Source organism: Ovis aries, chromosome 2 (genome assembly GCF_016772045.2).
Source record: "Ovis aries strain OAR_USU_Benz2616 breed Rambouillet chromosome 2, ARS-UI_Ramb_v3.0, whole genome shotgun sequence".
In the NCBI taxonomy this organism is placed as follows: domain Eukaryota; kingdom Metazoa; phylum Chordata; class Mammalia; order Artiodactyla; family Bovidae; genus Ovis; species Ovis aries.
In genome coordinates, this window is record NC_056055.1 from 69,315,847 (window position 1) to 69,338,031 (window position 22,185).

The following is a 22,185-nucleotide window of genomic DNA, read 5'->3' on the forward strand; positions in this document are numbered from 1 at the left end:
CACACTGGTGATGCTGATGACTTAAGTTTTTCTGAAAGCTGCCTTGTCGTCTGTTACTTTCTTTTGAAGACAACGTGATTTGTAAGACTGTTGTCTGCTTATTTTCTAGACCACGAGATAAATGGCGACTTCGCTCCCGCCGGCGCCGTCACACTTCGGTTTTAACCTCGGGACAGACTTCCCGGCTGCACCGAAGGCCGCCGGGGAGGATTCTGGCGGAGCGAGGCGGGAGGGGCGCGGCGGTCGCGAGGAGGCGGGGAGCGCCGGGCCAAAGCGCCTCGGCCAATCAGCGTGCACACCGCCTGACAACCGGCCAATCAGCGGGCACAAAGCTCGGGGACCTGAACGGATAATACTAGGAAAGGGAGCCGAGGCTGGCAACTGCAGCCAGGGGCAGTGCGCTGTTTGCTGCTGCTTGCGGCCGCCCGTCCGCGCGTTCCGGGAACTCGAGATCGAAACCTGGTCAAGACGGCCCAACCTTACAGTTCAGCTAAGGTCAGAGAAAGCCAGAAGCAGCCTGAGCGAGGTGAAGCGCCTGGCTGCTGAGGAATGATCAGAGTCCGGGATGTGCGGAGCGTGATCGCTAAGAATTTGACTCACTTTCTCCATGCTCCTTCTCTTCCACTCTTCATCCACGCGGGCCTCCAGCTGTCAGCACCAGATTTCGTGACAGGGTGTGGCCACCCCGATTTCTGTTTGCAAGCCCTGGCAGCAGCCCAAGAACAAGGTCCCAAGGCTGGATTTCTTTCGCCTAGGCTGCTTAGCCGGGGCCTCAGAGTCTTGGTGAGTTAATGTGATGTTGCTGGGGTGGGCAAAGGGCGTGAATCATCTTTCCCTACCTTTCCTATTCTACATGTATGTCTTGTCTTTAAGTGCAAATCATGAACGATGTACACAGAGCCCGCCTGGCTTAGTGCTGCGCGGTTGAAACACTGTTGATGCTGGACGGGTGTCTGCAGCTCTGTGCCCAGTGTCCCCATGGGACTCTATTGGCAGCAAAACAACTTTGATTTTAGTTGTAAACCTGCAGTATCCTGAGGTGGGGGGAGTGTGCTAGGGTGTGGCGTGGGTTTGGGGAGGATAAGAGAATCTCTCCAAGTCCGACAGGTGTAGGAGGATGACAGGTGTGTGGGAATTGTGGGTGGTACCTCGCAGGGTCCAAAGGTCCCTTGTGATCCGAAAGAAAACAGTTCTTCCATGGACATTTTTATATTCATCATGGCTATACTAGTTGGATATGGCAAAGCCTGACTAGTGACCAAGGCCGTGGTAGTTGAACACGCTATCTTTACCCAGGGACTTGTCCCAAAAGCGTGTGTAAAGCCAGAGAGGGCTGGTGTTCACGGAGCACTTAGAATGCACAGATAGGAACCTTGCTGGGTTGGGGAACCATGAGGGGGCCTAAAGATACAAGAAATAAATGCTCGTGTCGTCTGGATGTGAAGGACGTGTAGAGAAGTGGGCTTCTCATGAGGTCGGAGGCGGGCAGACCAGGCGTTCTGGGCCCCAAGCCTGGGGCCGGTGCCTGACGGAGGTTGGTCGGTGGGTCTTTGGGTGTTTTCTTGTCTCTCCAGAGTGCAGGCCACTGAGCATAGGCCCGGGCGAGGCGTGGTGCGCCATGGCGGACGGGCAGCCGGGTCCCGCCGTGGACTGGGAGATCGACGTGGAGAGCCTGGAGCTGGAGGAGGACAGCCGCGGGGCACCGCCGCCAACGCCGCCCGGGCCCAGCCCGCCGCCTGCCTACGAGGACGACGACGACGCGGAGGACGAGGACGACGTCGACGCGGAGGACGAAGGCGACGGGGAGGAGGCGGCCGCATCCCCAGGGGTGCCGGGGCGGCCGGAGCGTCAGGGAGCCCTGGCGCCAAGGCCGCCCACGGCGCCGCAGGCCTCGCAGGCGCCCGCCGGGCCCCCGGAGCGCGGCGCAAACGCTGGCGGCGGCGCGGAGCCGCGCAAGCTCAGTCGCACGCCGAAGTGCGCGCGCTGCCGCAACCACGGCGTGGTGTCCTGCCTCAAGGGCCACAAGCGCTTCTGCCGCTGGCGTGACTGCCAGTGCGCCAACTGCCTGCTGGTGGTGGAGCGGCAGCGCGTCATGGCCGCCCAGGTGGCGCTCCGGAGGCAGCAGGCCACGGAGGTGCGTACACGCCAGCCGGCTCTACTCCTCCCGGGTGCCCGGGGCCGCGGTGGGGGTCGGGAGTCGGGCACGCGGGTAAGGCACACTCTTCGGCCTGGGTCTTCGAGGCGCCTGGCCCTGCCCGGATGTGAGGACATCTTTGCCCACGCTGGCCTACGGTGTCGGGAGGCGGGAAGCCATGCCATCGCTGGGGAACTTAGCAGAAAAGATTTTGTGTTAAGAAGCAGGCAGAGTCTTGAAAGTGGTTAAGTTCCGTTGGGGACATTATGGGACATAATTTTATTTCGATTTTCTATATCGTTTATTTTGGTGATGTTGGGGGAAAGCGGAGGACAGAGGCCAAGGACAGAGGCCGATGGCAGCGCCCTAAGTCCATGGCCTTATTATCAAGAAAAAGAACCACCCAGCACGTAGAGCTCACAGCGCTTCCGAAGTCATGGGCCACTTAGGAAAGTGCTGCCTATTTACGTGTGTGTCAGTCGTGTCCTACTCTGCGACCCCACGGACTGTAGTCCACCAGGCTTCTCTGTCCAGGGGTTTTCCCGGCAAGAGTACTGGAGTGGGTTGCCGTTTCTTACAGATGAGAGCAAAAGTGACGTGGTAATTTAGAAGAGACGTCTAACTTCCAGGAGAACTACCTAAGAACCAGTTGACAGGTCTCTGGCGCCAGCGCGGGGCGAGAAGGGAAAGGGTCTTCTTGAACCTCGCCTGGGACTGTGTGTTTTCTTGTGTCCCTGTGCAAGCGCGCTCCGAAGAGAGAAGTTGCGCGGGCAGCTCCCACTTGGGGGTGGATGGAGAATTTTTGATATTACTTTTTGGCGAGAAGAGGCCGGGGAGTGGACCACATGCAAGCCTTGGGCAGTGATCCTCATGGGAAACCTCCCAAGGGCCCCAGAGAGCGCGGCGTGCTGGACTCCAGAGGTGCATGGGCCTCAGTGCGGCCTCCTCCGGTGTCCCGCGTGTTGCAAGGCCGGCTCTGCGTTCGCTCGCACTCCCCGCGGCTTGCGGACGGGGACGCGGGTGGGGAAGGGCCCGAAATTCCACCTACCAGGCGGTGACAGAGGGTGCGCCCGACTCTGGTTTTGCTCACCTTCTGGTGCCCAGTGAACAGCCTGGAGTTTTGGGCAGACCTGAAAACTTCCGACTTTTCCCCATCAACTCTCTGTACCGGATCCCATCAGCCCTGCTTCGAGGAGAAACCTGCTCCACATCTCTGACCAACGTCGGGTGCCCGGCAGCGTCTTTGGCCCTAGGCTGGGCTCCGAGGTCGCAGCGGTTCGCCGCAGCTCTGTTTTAGGGCCCGGCTCCTACCTTCTCATCCACTGTGGATTTCACGTCCTCCCCGCTGTCCCTCCACTTCTGAACGGGGACTGTGTCTGGATGACTCTCGAACAGTGGCCCCAGGGAAAGCCCGGGCCCTTGCACCCCAGTTGGAGGGTACGGACAGAGCATCTAGCTCATTGTGCTGAATTAAGAGGTGCTGATATTAATTTGCTTAGAATCATCTTTACATGGGATGGGAAAATAAATGCATTTAGAACGAGGACCAGTACTCATGCCTCCATGCCTCTCCCTTCTCTTACACGCCCCCCCCCCCACCCCCGGCTCTATTGATTATGTTTCTTGTGTTTACAGGACAAGAAGGGGCTTTCCGGGAAACAGAATAATTTCGAGCGCAAAGCAGTGTATCAGAGGCAAGTCAGGGCACCCAGTTTGCTGGCCAAAAGCATTTTAGAAGGTAAAGCAACGCAGAATTATCCTTTAGCCTTTTAAACTGTGTTCTCAGTGATTCTCATTATTCAGGCACATGGCATTTTCACTTATCTGTGAAGGAGCAATCTGAGGGGGAATTGCTTTTTATTGGAAAGTCTGGGTTTGGGAAGGAAATCAGGATTTGGGAAAATTAATCTCACATACCTCCTTTTTTTCACTGGTTATTTTGTTTTCTGCCTAGTAGTTAATGGGTTAACATGGAGTACATGTGAAATTTGCCCTAGTGTGAGGGATGCACAGATACACTGCCAAGTGATCCCAGAGCAGATGTCCTAGAAGGAAATAAATTAAAAGAAAAGAAATCTTTAGTTTCATTTGGAGCTAAATAGAATGAGTTACCCACTGCCTTTAGTCTGGGCAGTCCAGCCTTTAATCCTTCTCTTTTTAATTGTACTCCTTTTCTCTCTGGATTATCTACTTAAATTGCAGTTATTCCACGCTTCATTTTGGTATATTGACAGTTTGTAGATTGTAGAATGTGGAAAAAGTTTTGAATCACACAAGAGAAGTGGAGGTTGAATTTGAACAGACTGATGTCTCTCCGTGTATTTGTTTTCTCTAAAGCTTGGGGATATATTACTTTTTCTTAAAATACTACTGATTTTTTAAAATGGTTCAGTTTGGATATGGAATTTATTTATTGATATAATAATATATTGACTGTCTCTCACCATTTAAAGAAAAGGAAAGTTTATATTTGCTCTAATTGCTGCCATTTCATAAGGCTCAGGTTGAAAAGCAGGTTTTTTTTTTTTTTTTAAAGTAGGCATTTGAATTGTTTTTCCTATGTGGCTTCTGAATTGAGTTGTTTCTGGACAGGTTTTAAAGTTTGTTCATGTCTCACCCTGCGCTGTATACTTCTGACCTTAGAATGGCTTCTCATGCATTCAAAATGAATTTGGTTACAAACTGGGTAAACAGATTTATAACCATAGGGACCACACTGATAAATTGAAATTGTGCCAAAGCAACTTGAGAAGTGGGAGGACGAAATGGAATAGAAAATCCAAGTAAATAACTTTCTGGCAAGAGCTCACCATAGAAATGTACACATTCATTTTCAAATTATATTTTATTTGCAAATGAGCATGATGGGTTTGTCACTATGTAAACACAAACATCACAATGAATCCTTCAAACAAACTTGACAGTGGTGAGTGCTTGGGGCTGATGAAATACTCAAAAGTATTTTATGCTGCCAGGAATTCTATTTATGTTTTATACTAATCTTTGTTTTTTACTTTATCCCTATTTATAAGATGTATAATGACTTAATCTATGTTCTAGTGATTGCTTGTTCAACCATTTTGGTATCTGGCCAACATGATTAGTACTGGTGAAAAATGTTTTAGATCAGTTATTTTCCGTACAGCAGGGGATACTCTGGCCTTTGTTTGTACTGGTAGTCAGAGGTGGGGGTAGGGGCCCCGGTTAAATTGTTCACTGCAGAGTCTCTTTAACTAGTTAACAGCTCTTTTCAGTTTTCTATGCTTTTCTGTTTCCTTAAGTCTTTCCTCTTTTTCTCCTCACTAATCTTTAACTTTCTCTTTTTCCCTAGTTCTCCTTGGATTATTCTGCAACTGTAACAATGTGTACATAATGAGCCAACTTTAGAAAATAAAAGTGACATCAGCTCTAGGTATAGATATCTTTTTTTAAATAATGGAAAAAGGAGACATGGATAGTAATAAAGAATTGATTGAAGCAAGCTGAGCAGCCTTGTCTTCTCAATATGTAGGAGCCTGGGGAGAATATTAAAATTTTAGTCAGTAAAGTATGCCTGTCAAAATAAACAAACCTGTCATAACAACAAAAACAACAACAAAAAGTTACAGTATGGATATCCTTCCCTGGAAAGGGATTCATTTAAAACTGAACCCATACTTTTGCTTTCTGTATAAAAATACCAGTGATATGGAACTGTACATAACTGTTGTGCTGATATCCATTGTTTCTGTTGCCTTCTGGATTTCCAGATTTTTCCTTATTAGATGTTAATCTCTGTCATGTGCAATGCTTACTTATTTTAGGCTACCGCCCCATTCCATCAGAGACTTATGTGGGAGGGAGTTTACCTCTGCCTCCCCCCGTAAGTGACCGGATGAGGAAAAGGCGGGCCTTTGCTGATAAAGAGTTGGAGAACATTATGCTGGAGAGAGAATATAAAGAGAGGGAGATGTTGGAAGCTTCCCAAGCTGCTGCCTTATTCCTGCCCAACCGCATGGTACACGGTTCTGAGTACAGCTCCTACAAAAGTGCCTACAGCTCCACCCCAGTGGAACCACCAAACAAAGACTTCTGCAATTTTTTGCCCACCTGCCTTGATCTCACCATGCAGTATTCAGGCTCTGGGAATATGGAACTAATTTCTTCCAATGTCAGTGTGGCCACGACTTACAGACAGTATCCCCTATCCTCGAGACTTTTAGTTTGGCCCAAGTGTGGCCCCATTAGTGACACCCTCCTCTACCAGCAGTGCCTGCTGAACGCTACCACGTCAGTTCAGGCCCTGAAGCCTGGAACCAGCTGGGACTTGAAGGGAGTACGACTGCAGGATGGACTTGGAGCAGATCATGACATGATGCCACCAAAATTGGAAGGCTCTCTGGTGCTGCCTCACACTCCTGAGGGCCACATCTTAAGAAGTGACCTTCAGGGTCACCAGGCCCTCCCGGAAAGGTCTGCATTCTCTCCACCCAGACGGAATTTCTCGCCCGTTGTTGATACGGACACCCTGGCAGCTCAAGGGCACGTCTTAACCAAGATCAGCAAAGAAAGCACCAGGCACCCTCTGCCACTTAAACATAATCCATTCCACTCATTATTCCAACAAACTCATAATGACAAATCAGGTCCCGAGCTGAAAACATCATCTGTCAAAGAGGCCTTTGAAGAGGCCCCTAAGAAACCCAGGGAGTGTTTAGTCAAGGAGAACCAGAAATACACATTTACAATAGATAGATGTGCAAAAGACCTTTTCGTAGCAAAACAAGTCGGAACAAAACTCTCAGTGAATGAACCCCTGTCATTTTCTGTTGAGTCTATTCTTAAGAGGCCTTCATCTGCCATCACTCATGTCTCTCAGTGAAAGGCTGCTTAAATGGAAAGCTGGATTTGCTGCCGTCTCAGAGGATTCTTACCAGTCACTAATTTTTTCAAAGATAAAAGTTGTATAAAGAAATTTCTAATGTAAATGATGATGATTAAAAAAATTCTGTATATTCATATGCATGTGCTTTACCTTACCACATAAATATATTTAAAGATGGAAATTGCTTATGTGCAAATTTTCAGGCTTTACATAGCATTTCAAAAAGCAATAAAATTGACACTGTCTTCTAAAAGACCCAGAATTTGCTTAAGTAAATAGTTTCTCTGTCTGGGTAAAAAAGCAAATGTCCATGAAGTGTGTTCTTTATTTTTCTGTGATTCTGCATATTTTCAGGTGCTCTTAATGGTTTCTGGGAGCCATAGGGAAACACTTATGCCTTAGTTGTGCATTTTGGAGGGCATCTAAATGCAGATGTTCAATATTGAGGCAAAAATAGCTGGAAGGAGAACATAGGGAAGATTTCGTTTATGGAATCTTCATTTCATGTGATTGGACAAAGTTGAATTAATTTGAAGGGAAATGAAGTTTAATACCTCATTATATGACATAGGTTCTTGGAATGGGTCCCAGTTTCCTTCTCTGATGGGGCTCAGGATTCCTTCTAGGCTGTACATTCATTCTGTGATTTTTTTCAGGTTGCTGGGAGCCACAGAGTAGGTTCCCCTGCACATGGTGAACCCCAACTCAGCTCTGTGTTACTTTGTTCTTTCCTGGGATCTGGTGACAGCAGGCATTTAGCATCAGACCTAGTCACAGCTCGCAGCTGATCTGGGAGTCTCAGCTTCATGTGTCCCACATTTTTGCCAGTGTCAAAGGTATAGCTTTCAGTGTAGCTCTCTTCTGAGATAAAAACATTTTGTCTTCAAACTGCTTCAGCAGACAGTTGCCGAAGCCTGCAGATGTTTATCACAGCATAAGGGTGGCTTCTTGTTTCTTACAACTTTCTCCCTGTTTTTAAGTTGTTATCCCCTTGTTTTGTTCAACAAAATATCTGTTCTATAAGATTGATAAAATGTCAGCAAGGCATTTATGAAAGTATGAAATTCATCCCTGAAGACTTCACCTTTGGACCTGGAATCAAGTACTAAGATGTTATGGTCATTTCAAACAATCAAGAGCCAAATCCACCTCTAATTTTGCCATGGAGTGAGGTTTTACTTCCAAGTCTGCTCTCATTGTGTAACAGGAACGCTAGGTAGGTATATGGAATGTGCCAAGACATTCAGTAGTTTGAAGAATTTCTTTTTCACTCTGAAAAACATTAAAAATTATTTAAGAATGACTTTCTTGCTACTGATGAGCTCATATAAGGCTCAAGGGGTTCTCTAGATTGTTGCTTAAAATCAACAGCAGTTACAAAAACAAGCCAGACTGTAGATTGATTTTCAGTTTGTACTTGTAAAATAACACTTGGTTTAGTTGAGTCAGATTTTCTTATTTTTACTGTTGCAAAAGCCAGAGTGAATGGAAGTATGCCAGAAAAAAAGAAGATGAAAGCAGGCGGAGATCCCAATAACTGTTGAAGATTCTCATTAAGTGCAAAGTATTTTCCAGTCATGAAGTCCTGGTGTCAGAGACAGAATCTTGCACTGCAGTTGCCCCTCTGCTCCCACCCCCAGTCATCTTTGTTTTATCTTTACGGTTACTAATTGTTATCCTCCTATTAGGAATTTATTCTTCATATTAAGTATAAGGGCTTCCCTGATCGCTCAGCAGGTAAAGAATCTGCCTGCAATGCAGGAGACACAGGAGATGTAGAATCGATTGCTGGGTTGGGAAGATCCCCTGGAGGAAGCAATGGCAACCCACTCCAGTAATTTTGCCTGAAAAATCCCATGAACAAAAGAGCCTGGCCAACTACAGTCCAAAGGGTTGCAAAGGACACGATTGAGTGACTGAGCATGCACATACACATTGAGTGTAAACTTAGCATCAAAACTAACTGCCGCAGAGGTAATGGAGGAAATCACATTAGAATAAAACCACGTAAAAAATCCCACTGAGAAGGCTTTCTCAATCCACACATGGATTTTTTTCCTCTTTTTCTTACCCCATTTTAGTATTGGGAATATATATATATATATGTCAAATTTTTTACCCTTTTGTGTTCATTGGACATTTGAGCATATATTTTCTGACCTCTCTGTGTATCATTTTAATCTCATTAAGTGAATCCAGTTGGCTGTGAATATTAGTAGTTTTCCTCACATTACCAGTGACCAAAATTTCACTGTTTTGAACATTTATGAGGGTCAGTACTTTTCTTGGTGAATATATTACTCTACCATGTATTAATTCTGCTGTAATGATGAGTTCTTGGAATTCCACATCTACCATCAGCCACTCAGTGAGAGCTTTGTGCTTGGCACTTTGCTTCTTTTAATCTTTTCTCTTCTGTAAAAGCTAGTATTTGGCTATATACAGTCTTCAGAGAATACTGTCTTCAACAAATTGAATTAAACTTTCAGTTTAAGTATTTTTTATGTTCAAAACAATAAATGGATTTGGCTTTAATCATTTTTAAGAACTTAAGGAATAGCAAAACATGGACCTTTCCCTCAATTTGACTTAACAGTACAATAATGACTTTAAGAACCTATTTTCCTTCCATCTCAATGGATCAAGCAGTTCTGAATCCTTTACAACAATGCTTTTCAACCTTTAATGCATGATGAGTCACCTGGGAATCTTGATAAATGCACATTCTGATTCTGTAGGTCTGCAATGGGCCTGAGCTGCTGCATTTCTAACATTCCTCCCAGGGCCTGCCTGTGTTGCTGTCTTTAGACCACGCTTTGAATAGCAAATGTTTACATTTTTATTATTTTAATGCACATTTAACACACTCTTCTGTGCATGTTGGGTTCTAATGCAGTAGAGTTGTCATGAATAATTTAATATGGGGTTAGCCAAAAAGTTTGTTTGGGTTTTTCTGTAACTATGAATTATTAAAAAAAAAATTTCCCTCCAAACCCATAGAATATCTGACATAAAGAGTGAATATTAATGTAAACTGTGGACTTTGGGTGATGTGACAGTGAAGATTCATTAGTTAAAACAAACGTTCCACTCTAGTGGGGATATTGATAATGGGGAGGTTATGCATGTGTTGGGGAAGGGGGAACATGGGAGATCTCTGTACTGTCCCCTCAATTTTGCCATGTCAGTTATGAAAGTTTCCTTTCTGACCCTTTGGTGGCAGAAGTAGAAGACCTAGGCAAAGTCATGAAGCAAACAAGTTGCTTCTGTTTTCCCTTTTTTTAATGCCTAGATATCCTTTCAATTTGGTTAAAAAGTAATATTTCTTTTCAATTGTGATAAAATACACATAGCATAAAAATCACCATCTTAACCATTTTTAAGCGCACAGTCAGTAGTATTTAAGAGGATTCACATTATATACAACCATAACCGCCATCCCTCTCCACAGCTCTTCGCCTCGCAAAACTGAAACCCTTTTACCCACTAAACAATAACCCCTTACTCCCCACAGCCCTTGACAAACACCGTCCCCCTCTTATTTGCTTATTTATGACTGTGCTGAGTCTCCCTTGCTTCTGCGTGGGGCTTTTCTCTAGTGGTGAGCAGGTGCTCCTGTCTCGGGGGGTGTGTGGGCTTCTCACAGTGGTGACTTCTGTTGCAGAGTGCAGGCTTTCTAGTGCTCGGGCTTCAGTTGTGATGCATGGGCTCAGTAGTTCCCGGACTCTAGAGCGCAGGCTCGGTAGTTGTGGGACACTTGTTTAGTTGCCCTTCAGCATGTGGGATCTTCCCAGACCAGGAATTAAACCAGTGTCTCCTGCATTGGCAGGCAGAGTCTTAAACACTGAGCCACCAGTGAATTTGACTACTCTAGGTACCTCATGTATTCGTCCCTTTGCGACTGACTGGTTTATTTCACTTAGAGTATTGTCTTCAGGTTTTATTCATGTCGTAGCACATATCAGAATTTCCTTCCTTTGTAAGACAGTAGGATTCCATTGCCTGTGTATGCCACATTTTCTTTATCCTTTCATCTGTTGATGGACACTTGGGTTGCTTTAATGCTGCTGTGGACATGGGTATGTAGCTATCTCTTCCCCTAGTCCCCACTTCCTGATTTCACTTCCCCATCTTCAAGAGCTCCATTTTCTCAAGTGTATACCCATCCACATGGTTTCCCTCTCTCCTAGTGAGTGAACCATCTCCATTCCACATCAAGTTAGCTCTGCTGTGCCTAGAGAGGCTTCAGTGTCAGTCATGTACCTTTTAATGTGAGTTTAAGTGAGTGTGTTATCACATCATCTTCATTTGAAAGCTTAATTCTAATTGTAGACTGAAAGACTTGCGTTAACTTGTATTAAGAAACTTTCTGGAATGTCTTCTGGAAAGTCTCAGCGGTGCTAAAGAGCAAAGAAATGGCTGAAGGTCAGGATGAAGTAAGAAAAGGAGAGTCTGCAATTCCCTGTAGAATAATAAAGACATCACTTCATTTTGAGGTTGGATTTTCAATTGGGACTAGAATTCTACTGGCCATCCTGATTTTATTTATTGTTGGATTAACTTTCTTTGTTCCTATTCTAGGTCTGTAAGCTTAGGCTTATTTCTTAATAAGCCCTAGGGCTGTTAGTTTTTGATATGGCTGGATTCTGCAGTTTGTACACTTTGGTTTGTGGCACCCACTTATATTTATTTTAATGGTTGTACCAAGCTTTTATCATACTCTACCATCCTTAGTTATGTTGTTTTTTAGCTTGTTATATCTGAACATGTTTAGAGTATGTGGTTATTCATGGAATTCAGTCTAATGAACATCGACTGAGAACTTTTTGTATGCCAGATACCTGCTGGTAAGTGGGCCTATATTATTTAGCTTCTTTTAAGTAGAAAAAAGAACCCAGAAGACTACTCAAGTTATATTTTAAAATAAGATTTTATTTTAAAGAGAAGGAAATAAGGAGGATGGAAATCTTAGCACTTAGCAGGTCTCCCAAAGACTAGGATATGGTCTAAACACTATAAGGTTGTTCAGTCCAGGTCCGGCAACCTTGCTTCCTTGTTGTTCCCTTGGCAATTAATGCGTGGCCTTGGGAAAGTACCTGAAAGTGCTAGTTGCCTCTTCAATATCTACTCTCCTCTCCTTTAGTAACAGAGCCCTCGATTTATTTGGACTGGTGACAAGCCCAGCTAAAAGTCTGCATTCCCAGCCTGGTTTGCATCTAGGTGTGGCAACCCACTCCAGTATCCTTGCCTGGAGAATCCCATGGGAAGAGGGGCCTGGCGGGCCACAGTCCATGGGGTCAGAAGAGTTGGACACGACTGAGAGACTTAGCATGCATGCGCGTGGCTATTGTGGCACGGGTGGACAGCCATGGGCAGACTTGAGGATATCTAGCAGAGACTGAAACCACAAGGAGGAGCACGTTTGGATTTTTTCTGTTTTGCATTCTTTATTCCTGGAATTTGGAAGAATCCTGTAGTACATGATGATATTTAGGTTGGCAGCCATGTTCAAAGGAGGCTGAAGCAGAGAAATTAGAAAAGCCTAGGTGCCTGTTTCTTTAGAGGATCTGCTATAGCAGCCCTCGATTGCTTTCCTCTGTTTGTTCATCTTTTATGGGAGATACCGTGTGCATGGGCTGTTGTCACTGGCTCATGGTTACAAACAGCTGAATGTAATCCCTTTTGGTAAAGTGGGGAGGGTTCCTCCCTTCTGATGAAGCATCTGCTGGGTGTGCCTGCTTTTCCTCTGTTCCCACTCTCTTTTCTCTAATTTTCCTTCCCTTCTTTACTATTATCTCTACGTGCATCTTTTGGCTTCTTTCTCTGCTATTGTTCCATCATACTGTAGCTCCTTCCTCCATACCAAGAGTAGGATCTGATGAGCTCAGCTAATTTCTATTGTCTTCTTTCATCCAAGCCTTACAGGTAAGGTACTTGGACTTGGCTTCCATGGGGAGTCCTGTGGTATAAGCCATGGCGCTTATAGGGGGCTCTTGGAATATTAATATACTATATCCCCTTACAAATTAGTTAAAAATACGAATAAGACATGGTCCCTGCATCCTAAGGGCTCAGAGCCTACTGAAGCAGAAGCATACATATATGCTTAGTGGGTTTTTGGTTTGGTTTTGTTCTTTACAAAAATCCAACTCTAAGTCAGATGATAATGATAAAAGAGCTAACTTATGTTCTTCATTTTTTGTCTGAAACTTTTCATGCATTATTTCATTTAATTCACACAAAGTTTAACTTGTGAAGTAGGTATAATTGTTATCCTCACTTTACATGTAAGAACACAGGCTTAGAGAAGTGAAGTAGCCTGCCCAGGATCATACACTGGGGACGTGATTGTGTAGGGAAAGATCCCAGGTCACTGGAATTTCAGAGAATGTACTCTTAACCTGCATCTTATGTGACCTCACAGAAGTGAAATGAAGCTCCTTTTCATGCCCATATCTTGGTATACGAGGATAGAGAGGTGGGAGATCTGAGTTCCAATTCATGCTTCCTCTTTCTGTCCTTTTATTTCTCAGATTTTGTTTCCATCTGTAAAACAAGGGTTGATGAAATGGGCTTGAAAGACTTGGCTGTTGAAAGGCAGAGTTTGAATCCTGGTGGACCACATGCTTGTCACTTGGCAAGAAGACTCAACAGAACCCCTGAGCTGTGGTGGCTCTGGCTGGTCTATTCAGCCTGGGCTCCATCTGTAGCGTTAATCCTCTGGAAAGAGACTCTTTAAAATAAAGCTAAATTGTCCAGGGGGGACATCTGAAGCATGAACCAGAGGATGTGTTTAAGAAGCTTACCCTGATGTTGAAAAGCCTCCAACAGGAAACAGACATGGCTCATAGTCACTAAGTCAGCTCTAGTCTAGTTTTTATATGGCATTTCTCTTCCTTTCTCCACTCACTTAAATGGCCAGTATTCTTAATATGAACCTGTTCCCTTAGATTGCTTCCAGGAGGCAGCATGGCAAACTGGAATGCATACAGGCTTGGAGTTAGGTTAAAGCGATTTAAAATTTAGCTCATCCTTAATTTAGCTCATCCTTGGCCAGTCATCTCACTTCTCTGAACTTCCTTTTTTCCTTCTGTGCAGTGGAGACAATAACATCAGAGAGAATTGTTAAGAGGATTAAGTAGTTTAATGTGTATAAAGGGCCTGATCCAAATCAAGTTGCTCTCCCTACCTTTGACCCGTGATATTCCCTAGAAGGTATTTCTCTTCACCAAGAGTCTGTAACTTCAAACAGTTTGCAAGAATTACACGGTTTTAAAGACTAATTATTAAGATGGAAAAATTTAGGCTCGAGAGTCTGCAGAACTGTAGACTATGTCATTTAATTTTCTAACATAATAAAATTATCATAAAAGCAAACACATGCTATAATAAACATGAGCTATTTTGCACCCAGTCATAATATGGACCTCTTTTCTAGACTGTAAACTATTAAAAAAATAGGTGAAGAATGTACATGGTGCAAGACTACAAAGGATATACAGTGTAAAGTAAGCTCCTGACTCTCCTCTTCAGAATCAATTGCTATTGCTCATTCATTACATATCTTTCCAGAGATAATCTATGAACACTGATGCATGAATGGGAGCTGACATGTGCAGAGTTCTGCACTTGGCCCTTAGCACTGTATCCTGGGACATATTCCATGCCAATTCATGTTGAGCTGCTTTAATGTTGACTTAATGTAGACTCTGTGTCTTGAACTAGATTCTCAGAGATGACCTTCTCAGATGGTAAAGAGTCCATCTGCAATGCAGGGGACCCAGGTTCAATCCCTGGGTTGGGAAGATCCCCTGGAGAAGGGCATGGCTACCCACTCCAGTATTCTTGCCTCGAGGATTCCATAGACAGAGGAGCCTAGCTGGCTACAGTCCATGGGGTTGCAAAGAGTTGGACACCACTGAGCGACTAACACACAGTACAGTCCGCTCTCTGTATCTGTGGATTTCACATTCACAGTTTCAACCAATGAGCTGCCATTCAGTTGAATTAGTGAATGCAGAACCCTCAGTACTGAGGGGTGACTGTATTCGTTGTACTGCACCATTGTAGCTACAGGATTTGAGCTTCACAGATTTTGGTGTCTGTCGGAGTTCTCAGAACCAATCTCCCCATCCATTCCCTTTATATACAGAGAGAGAGGACTGTGCAAACTTTCACTGTGTAGAGGAGGACACTGTGGCTTACAGGAGTGTGAACTGTTCAGGTTGCAGATCTCTTGATTTTCACTCTGGTGAGCTTTCCTTGTCACCAAGCTGTGGATGAGTATAGGTGTGTGCACAGACATGTGTGAGCACATTGGCCAGTGAGTTAGCTAATACCTACTACTTGTGACATGGTACCTTTCATTTAAAAGTCATAACAAGAGATACAGAGACAAATGAGGAGAGTGAGCTTGAGTAAAGAATCTGTTCAAGGTTTTTGGTTCTCTCAGGCTCTAAAATCCATACCCTTTGGCACTGCACCCAACTTTCTCTCTCCCTCTTAGAGGTGACAGTTTCAGGAAAGTGGGGACAAAAGATGCAAAGAGGTGTAAAGTGATTAGATTTTGATTAAATGTGGAATACTTCCCTGGTGGCGCAGACGGTAAAGAATCTGCCTGCAACACTGGAGACCTGAGTTCGATCCCTGGGTTGGGAAGATCCCCTGGAGGAGGCCATGGCTACCCACTCCAGTATTCTTGCCTGGAGAATCCTCATGGACAGAAGAGCCTGATGGGCTACAGTCCACGGGGTCACAAAGAGTTGGACACGACTGAGCGACTAAGTGTGCACACACATAACTTCCAGTAAAACAAATGACTTTGTTGAATCTTAAGGAAAAGGCACATTGTGTTATATTGACAGAGGTGAGGGTGGCTGGGCAGATGAGTCGTTAGGAAGTGTGGATCAAAGTTGCCTGCAGGTGTGGTGAGGGCATCACAGCTTCATGATGACAGCCCAGTCTATAGGCGCTCTCAGAATGACACTGCTAACTGATGTCTTGTTCGTAAGATCCAAACCTGTCAGCCAACTTGGTCAGCATCCCACTCCCTTCTTTTAAACCATGGCATGTGTTGCCCAGTTTCATTTCCTTCTTTCCCCTGGAAAGTGCTCCCTTATCAGACTTGGAAGACAAAATTATTCGAGCCGCCTTCACTCACAGTGAAAACACCACTATATTTCTCATTTATGTTATAGGTTAAATTCCTGCAGGGCCTGCCTTGCAGCACTGAACCACAGTGGATCCTAAGGGTGTGTCCATGACAGAGTGGATTGTGAACAGTAGATGACATAGTAATGTGGCCAAGCCATGGTGGCTGGCTGCTTCCGGCCAGGATTTGCCTTTTTCTGGCAAGTTGAAAAGCACTGCCTGCTCACAGGTAGTGTCATGAATGTTTCCTCCCTATTTTGCATTGAATATGTGTGTGTATGTGAGTGTGTGTATAATCTTGGTTTTCTTTCCTCTCTTATTCCCTTATCACATAGCATAAAATGTATTAATTTTATATATAATTATTTAATATTTTATTATTTATTATTATTTTACATCATAATCTATAAGTTATGGGATATGAAGAAGGGTAAACATGACTTAAGGACTTTACCTCCTGTTTGTTCTGAGGCGGAGGTTACTGTGATTTCAGCCTATACAAGATAGTTATATCATGTTAGGCAGAATTATGATCTTATTACTGTTTTATTTAAAGATCAAGTATGGTTTAAAGAGATGCATGTGGACGCATCTCTTTAAGTTTGACAAAGGCTTAATCTTACCATGTGATCTTGGTGGGGCCTCAGTGTGCCCAAGATTAAACATAATTTTTGGGTGTGTCTGAGAGGGTGCTTCCCAATGAGATCAGCATTTGAGTCAGAGCACTCTGTAAAGTAGACTGCGCTCTCCACTGTGGATTGGCATTGTCCAGTCCATCGAGGGCCCAAATAGAATGAAAGAAGGAGGAAGGAAGAATGAGTCCCTTTTTCCAGCCTCACTGCATGAACTCAGACATCTTATCTCATCTTCTGCCTTTGGACTGAGGTTTTCAGGCATTTGGACTCATACTGAATTACACCATTGGCTGTCCTGGGTCTCCAGCTTGCAGATGGCAAGAATTTCAACCTCCATAATCTCATGAATCAGTTCCTCATCACTCACGACTCTTGTAGCTTTCCCACTGAAAACTCATGGGGTTGGAGTTTGTAAATTTAACTCCAGAGCTCTGCTTGCCTTTTGGTGCACCTGCTACCAGGCAGTGGTGATTAGTCATGATCTCATGGATCAGATAGATATTGAGGAAACATGGATTAGCATGCTTTTCCATCCAGCTAGGGGAACTAAGGGAACACTCTTCATAAACCTCTTATTGGGATGTACACATTTTTTGTATAATTTTGTGCAAGATATGAATATTCTATGCCTTTCTGTTCTTGTCCATAAAGTGGAAATACTTACATATATGTCACTGGGATGTCACACAGATTTAAATTAGGTCTTGTATTGTGTGCACTCAATAAGTATATGCTAACTTTCGATAATTATTACATCGATGTTCATAGTTTTCCAAAAATGGATTTTCCTGGCAGATATATTCTATGTTCTAACTTGCCTTTTTTATTTGTTGGAAAGCCTTTTAGCTTGCAGCCTACCTTTGTGATCAAGAAAGATTTTTAGAATGCGGATGTTCATAACCAATAGGTTCCCAGATCACTGCCAGACAGTGCTGATTTTTAAACAAGTTGTATTTTCCTAGACTATACTATTTTGAAACACTTAACCAGAATCCAACACTCTTCCTGAGAAAATAAAGGATGCAGTTTTTCATAATTCATCACTATAAAAACATGGATACTTATGCACAAAGAATACTTCATTTTTTTCAGTATCTAATTTTCTGATAATGAAGTAATGACTGAAAATGGCTTACACTCAAGGTGAAGCCTACTGAAGATGAGAATGCCAGATATTAGATGTTGCCAAATCAGGACAGGATATAAATGTTCCTCTTTCCAGACTCTTTTTATAATCTTTAGGTCTTTTATTCGCAGGAGACCTAAACCCTAAACAATACAGAATAAACTAGGACACTGAAATGAAGGTAGGGACAGGGGTATTTGAAAGGCGTATTCATGATTCATTTATGCTTGTTCTCAAAATTCAGTGTATCTTGAATAATTTTGATAGTATATCCTGCAGATTTAGGGCATCAAAAAAAGTAAGTTTTTTGATGTAGACTAGATTTTGGGTTTGCAGAAATACTGCTGCCCTCCATAAACTGATATGTGCCTGGGAGAAGAATATCCACTCACCAACTCCTGCCGACAGGATTGTATATTGGGTGTTGTGTTAGAATACTTTGTGTTGCAAGTGACAGAAATCTAACCCTTGAGCACTTAGTTTAAGCAGAAATGAAGAATATTTGAAATACAGGGGTTTCTTATATAATTGAAGAAGGATTTATAAATAAAATCTCAAAAGAAGCGAGGAAATGTCCAGGCTTCCCTTCAGGAACAACTGGAACTGGGGCATTTATTTCTGTACTGGATTCTCATGTCTAACACCTATCATGGCTTCTTCTTGTGGTATTCCTCCTTCATTCGCTCTCATTGCAGACCAAATCCCTCCCAAGCATCATATTTCATAGCCTTCACCCTGAGAATACTGAATTCCTACTTTTGTTCCATTTGAAAGTCCTGGGAAAGAACTCTGATTGGTCAGGCTTCGGTAAAGTACCAACCTTCGACCAATCAACCCTGGCGAGGAAGATGAGATAAGGCCTGGGCATTGCTACCAGACACCAGAAGAGAGACTCCTGAGTCAAGTAGACCCCATTTGGTACCAACCACAGTTTGCTAGTCCTAGGTCTGTCTAGGTGCTCAGGCATCTCTTCATTTCCTGAAAAAACCCTGTATACTTGGTATGCTCCTATGTTGAAATCCAGGTACAGAAATCTGGAGGAACTCTGGATGATGTACTTGCAGACCACATAATAATCTCTGGCCCAGGGGAAAAGATCCTCTTGGCCATAGGATGAAGATGTAGAGAAATTTCTCACGCCACACACCCTAAAGGAACGCACATATCTTAGAGACAGAGGTGAACATGAGCACTTTGGCATTTTCTTGTCCCCATGAAAAGACATGTCAAACCACTAACACATTCATTTCCCTAACTTCCTTTGCAAAGGCTCATCCTACCTCCTCATCTTTGAAACACTCAGTGGGGACACTCACTGGCTTTGATATCACAAATAATTTTTTCTTTGGGATGAAGGTATTTGCTGAGGCAGCAGATTTCCCTGCTTGATTCTTTATTGTGCATTAAAATATAATAGGTCTTCAGTTTTAATCCTAGACCAGAAAGAACATAAAACATGTTTGATCTCTGGTTCGTGATGGAGCTCCTTAGGTCTTGGATAGATTACTTCTGAATAGGTGCCCTTTGCCCAGAATTCCAGCGAGTACTCCAGGGCAAAGATAAACTGTGTCTCTAGAGATGAAAGGACAGTTGTTTTCCCACAAAACCTCATAAATCAGTTTTGATATTGTTTTTGTTTGACTTTATTTTATTTTTTTCAGGCACAACATTAGGGCTGTTCGATGCGTTTAACTGAAAATATTTGTATAGTGTCCTGGGTTTTCTTTTGTGATGAAAAGTGTTACCTCAAGAAACTAGCTGATAAATTGCAAGGCAAAGTGAAATGAACATCCACCCAGCATCAGGCTCTGAGAGTCCAACATCTGATTGTACTTAGTGAGGAGGAAACTTGAAAAAAAAATCAACCCAACTTTCATTTCTTGCTTCTTTTATCCTTAAGCTCAGCAATAAACTAGCACTCTTTGGTTAAAAAGTCAAGGGAACAGATGTATCATACTGGTGCTTCAGCATGTATATTTCAAGTGGGGCATGTAAAGTATGCGAACACCTCTCAACCCTCAGTGGGGAGAGCCTCAAGGAGCATGTGCCACGCTGCTGTCAGTCACCAGGGCACATCCCTGAAATTATAGCTCCTCTAGTTCCCTGGGGAGAAGGCAGTGGCTCCCCACTCCAGTATTCTTGCCTGGAAAATCCCATGAATGGAGGAGCCTGGTAGGCTGCAGTCCATGGGGTTGTGAAGAGTTGGACACGACTGAGTGACTTCACTTTCACTTTTCACTTTCATCCATTGGAGAAGGAAATGGCAACCCACTCCAGTGTTCTTGCCTGGAGAATCGCAGGGACGGCAGAGCCTGATGGGCTGCCGTCTATGGGGTCACACAGAGTTGGACATGACTGAAGCGACTTAGCAGCTGCAGCAGCAGCAGTTCGCTGGAGCTTGGTACAAAGGGATGCACTTCTGGAGGCTGGCTGCTCATTTCACAGAGAGGAAAGAAGTGGTTGACCTGTACAGAGCTGAAACACCAACATTTGACAGCTGGTAGGTCACAAGCAGAGCCTGGAAACGATACTGTTGAAAACTAGGGACAGACCTCAGAGGCAGTTTAAAAAGGCACTGAGTGCAAGGTCTTGAGTTCTGTCCCAGAAGACCTGGGTTGTGTTCCACCTGGCCCTTGCTAGTCAGATGAAGTTACTTAGTTTTCTGCTCCCGAAACTGGGCCTATCTGTGTTTGCCTCGGAGAACTTTTAGGATGAATGACAGTGCATGGGTCTGTGTTTGGTCTCTCAGTCCTGTCCAAGTCTTTGTGACCCTTTTGGACTGAAACCTATCAGACTCCTCTGTCCATGGGATTTTCCAGGCAAGAAAGCTGGAATGGATAGCCATTTCTTTCTCCAGCGGATCTTCCTGATCCAGGGATCGAACCTGCTATTCCTGTGGCTCTGACAGTGCAGGTGGATTCTTTACCTCCTGAGCCCTGGAGTGGGGTGCCATTGCCTTCTCCAAGGAATAACAGTAGTGTGCATAAAATGATTTTCTTATGCTCTACTGTAGCCTGTATTTTTTTTTAATTAGAATTCATTACATATAAGAAAGGCTTCACTCAACTTTTTAAATTCAGAAGCTGGAAAGGACCTTTGAAACCATCTGGTTCGACTTCCTAATTTTGAGAGACTTCCTGATTTTGAGGCAGTGGCTTTTCCCAGGAGAGGATGGGCATAATAGGCTGGAAAAGGCACATGTTTCAACCTTAGCATGGTACTCCTGCTAAACCATGCTACTGTCAGACTCTAAGTGCCACCAGGGCAGGGCCCCCAGAGGTGTATTCCATGCCTGTTATGGTGCCTGGTATTCAGTGAAAGTTTGTTCAGTTGATAAATGAAACTTAGGGATGCTAAACTTTAACCAGAAGAGATCATTTTTTTGCTTTGTGTTTCATCTTCTACGTCTTTCTGAAGAGTCAATGAGCAAAATATTGTGAACTGCTTATCATATAAGACAAATTGCTAAGCAGCTTAGTATGTGTACTGAACAAAAAATGGGATATTTGAAGGAAAACTGCCTACTGATGTATGACAGTGCAGTTGAAACGCTAATCGTTCTTAGGCTGTTAGATGTCTGCTTTACCCCTAGGATTATGACGTGTTAAATTGAGAAGAGAGGTTACGTTGTTGTGGTTACCAAACATCCTACAGAATATGCACAAACAAACAAAACTGGTGAACAAGCTGTTCTCTTGGTAGTCCCCAAATGCCTTTAGGAATTGGTGATGGCTCACATCTTTTTTTCCTAAGAGTTAGGATGAAATAAAGATGCCTGTCCCTCTTCTCAAAAACGCCCTTTTTGGCTCAGGCCAGGATTCTTGGCCTGGTTTTCTGCATGGCCATGCTCGCTTTGCTCAGTAAGTGAATGGAATCCACAGAGAACCCTTGACCACTGTTGGCCACCTGCCATCCACGACTCCTGCCTCTTCCTGCCATGTAAGGAAGGATGGCCAGATGAAGGGTAGTTAGACTCTGAAGGTCTGGCACATGGGGCTTCAGTGTTCCAGACTAGAGGAGCTACTGTTGAATCTGTCCTTCTTTGTTGGGGAGCAGAGCTAGATAGGAGCAGGTGACTTCCCAGGCAGTCTCATACTTGGTGCCTAGATGTTCTGTAAATATGTGTCCAATTGTTATTCAGGCTGCATGGGAGAAGCATGAGTGGTGCTCTGCTTCTCTGTTTTCCCAAATAATTCAACTCCAGACCCAAACATACTTATCTTTTTGAAACAAAAGCCTTGCATTCTTATTGAGTGGGGTTATTTGTTCATCTAAA

At 44.1% G+C, this 22,185-nt stretch overlaps 1 protein-coding gene across 3 annotated transcripts; it reads left to right on the top strand.

Annotated features, from left to right (window-relative positions):
* The first annotated feature begins 379 nt into the window (after positions 1-379).
* Positions 380-7,253, top strand: DMRT2 (doublesex and mab-3 related transcription factor 2). Of its 3 annotated transcripts, XM_015093191.4 has the most exons (5): positions 380-783; positions 1,575-2,134; positions 3,770-3,872; positions 5,466-5,546; positions 5,938-5,973. In XM_015093191.4, the coding sequence occupies exons 2-4, from the start codon at positions 1,619-1,621 to the stop codon at positions 5,519-5,521; spliced, it is 675 nt and encodes a 224-aa protein (XP_014948677.1). In that variant the 5' UTR covers positions 380-783; positions 1,575-1,618; the 3' UTR covers positions 5,522-5,546; positions 5,938-5,973. The 3 variants fall into 3 exon arrangements, with proteins under 3 accessions (XP_014948677.1, XP_004004392.1, XP_042099329.1); XM_004004343.5 differs by lacking the exon at positions 5,466-5,546 and having other exon boundaries at positions 5,938-7,253; XM_042243395.2 differs by lacking the exons at positions 380-783; positions 1,575-2,134; positions 3,770-3,872 and having other exon boundaries at positions 5,938-7,253.
* The last annotated feature ends 14,932 nt before the right edge of the window (positions 7,254-22,185 follow it).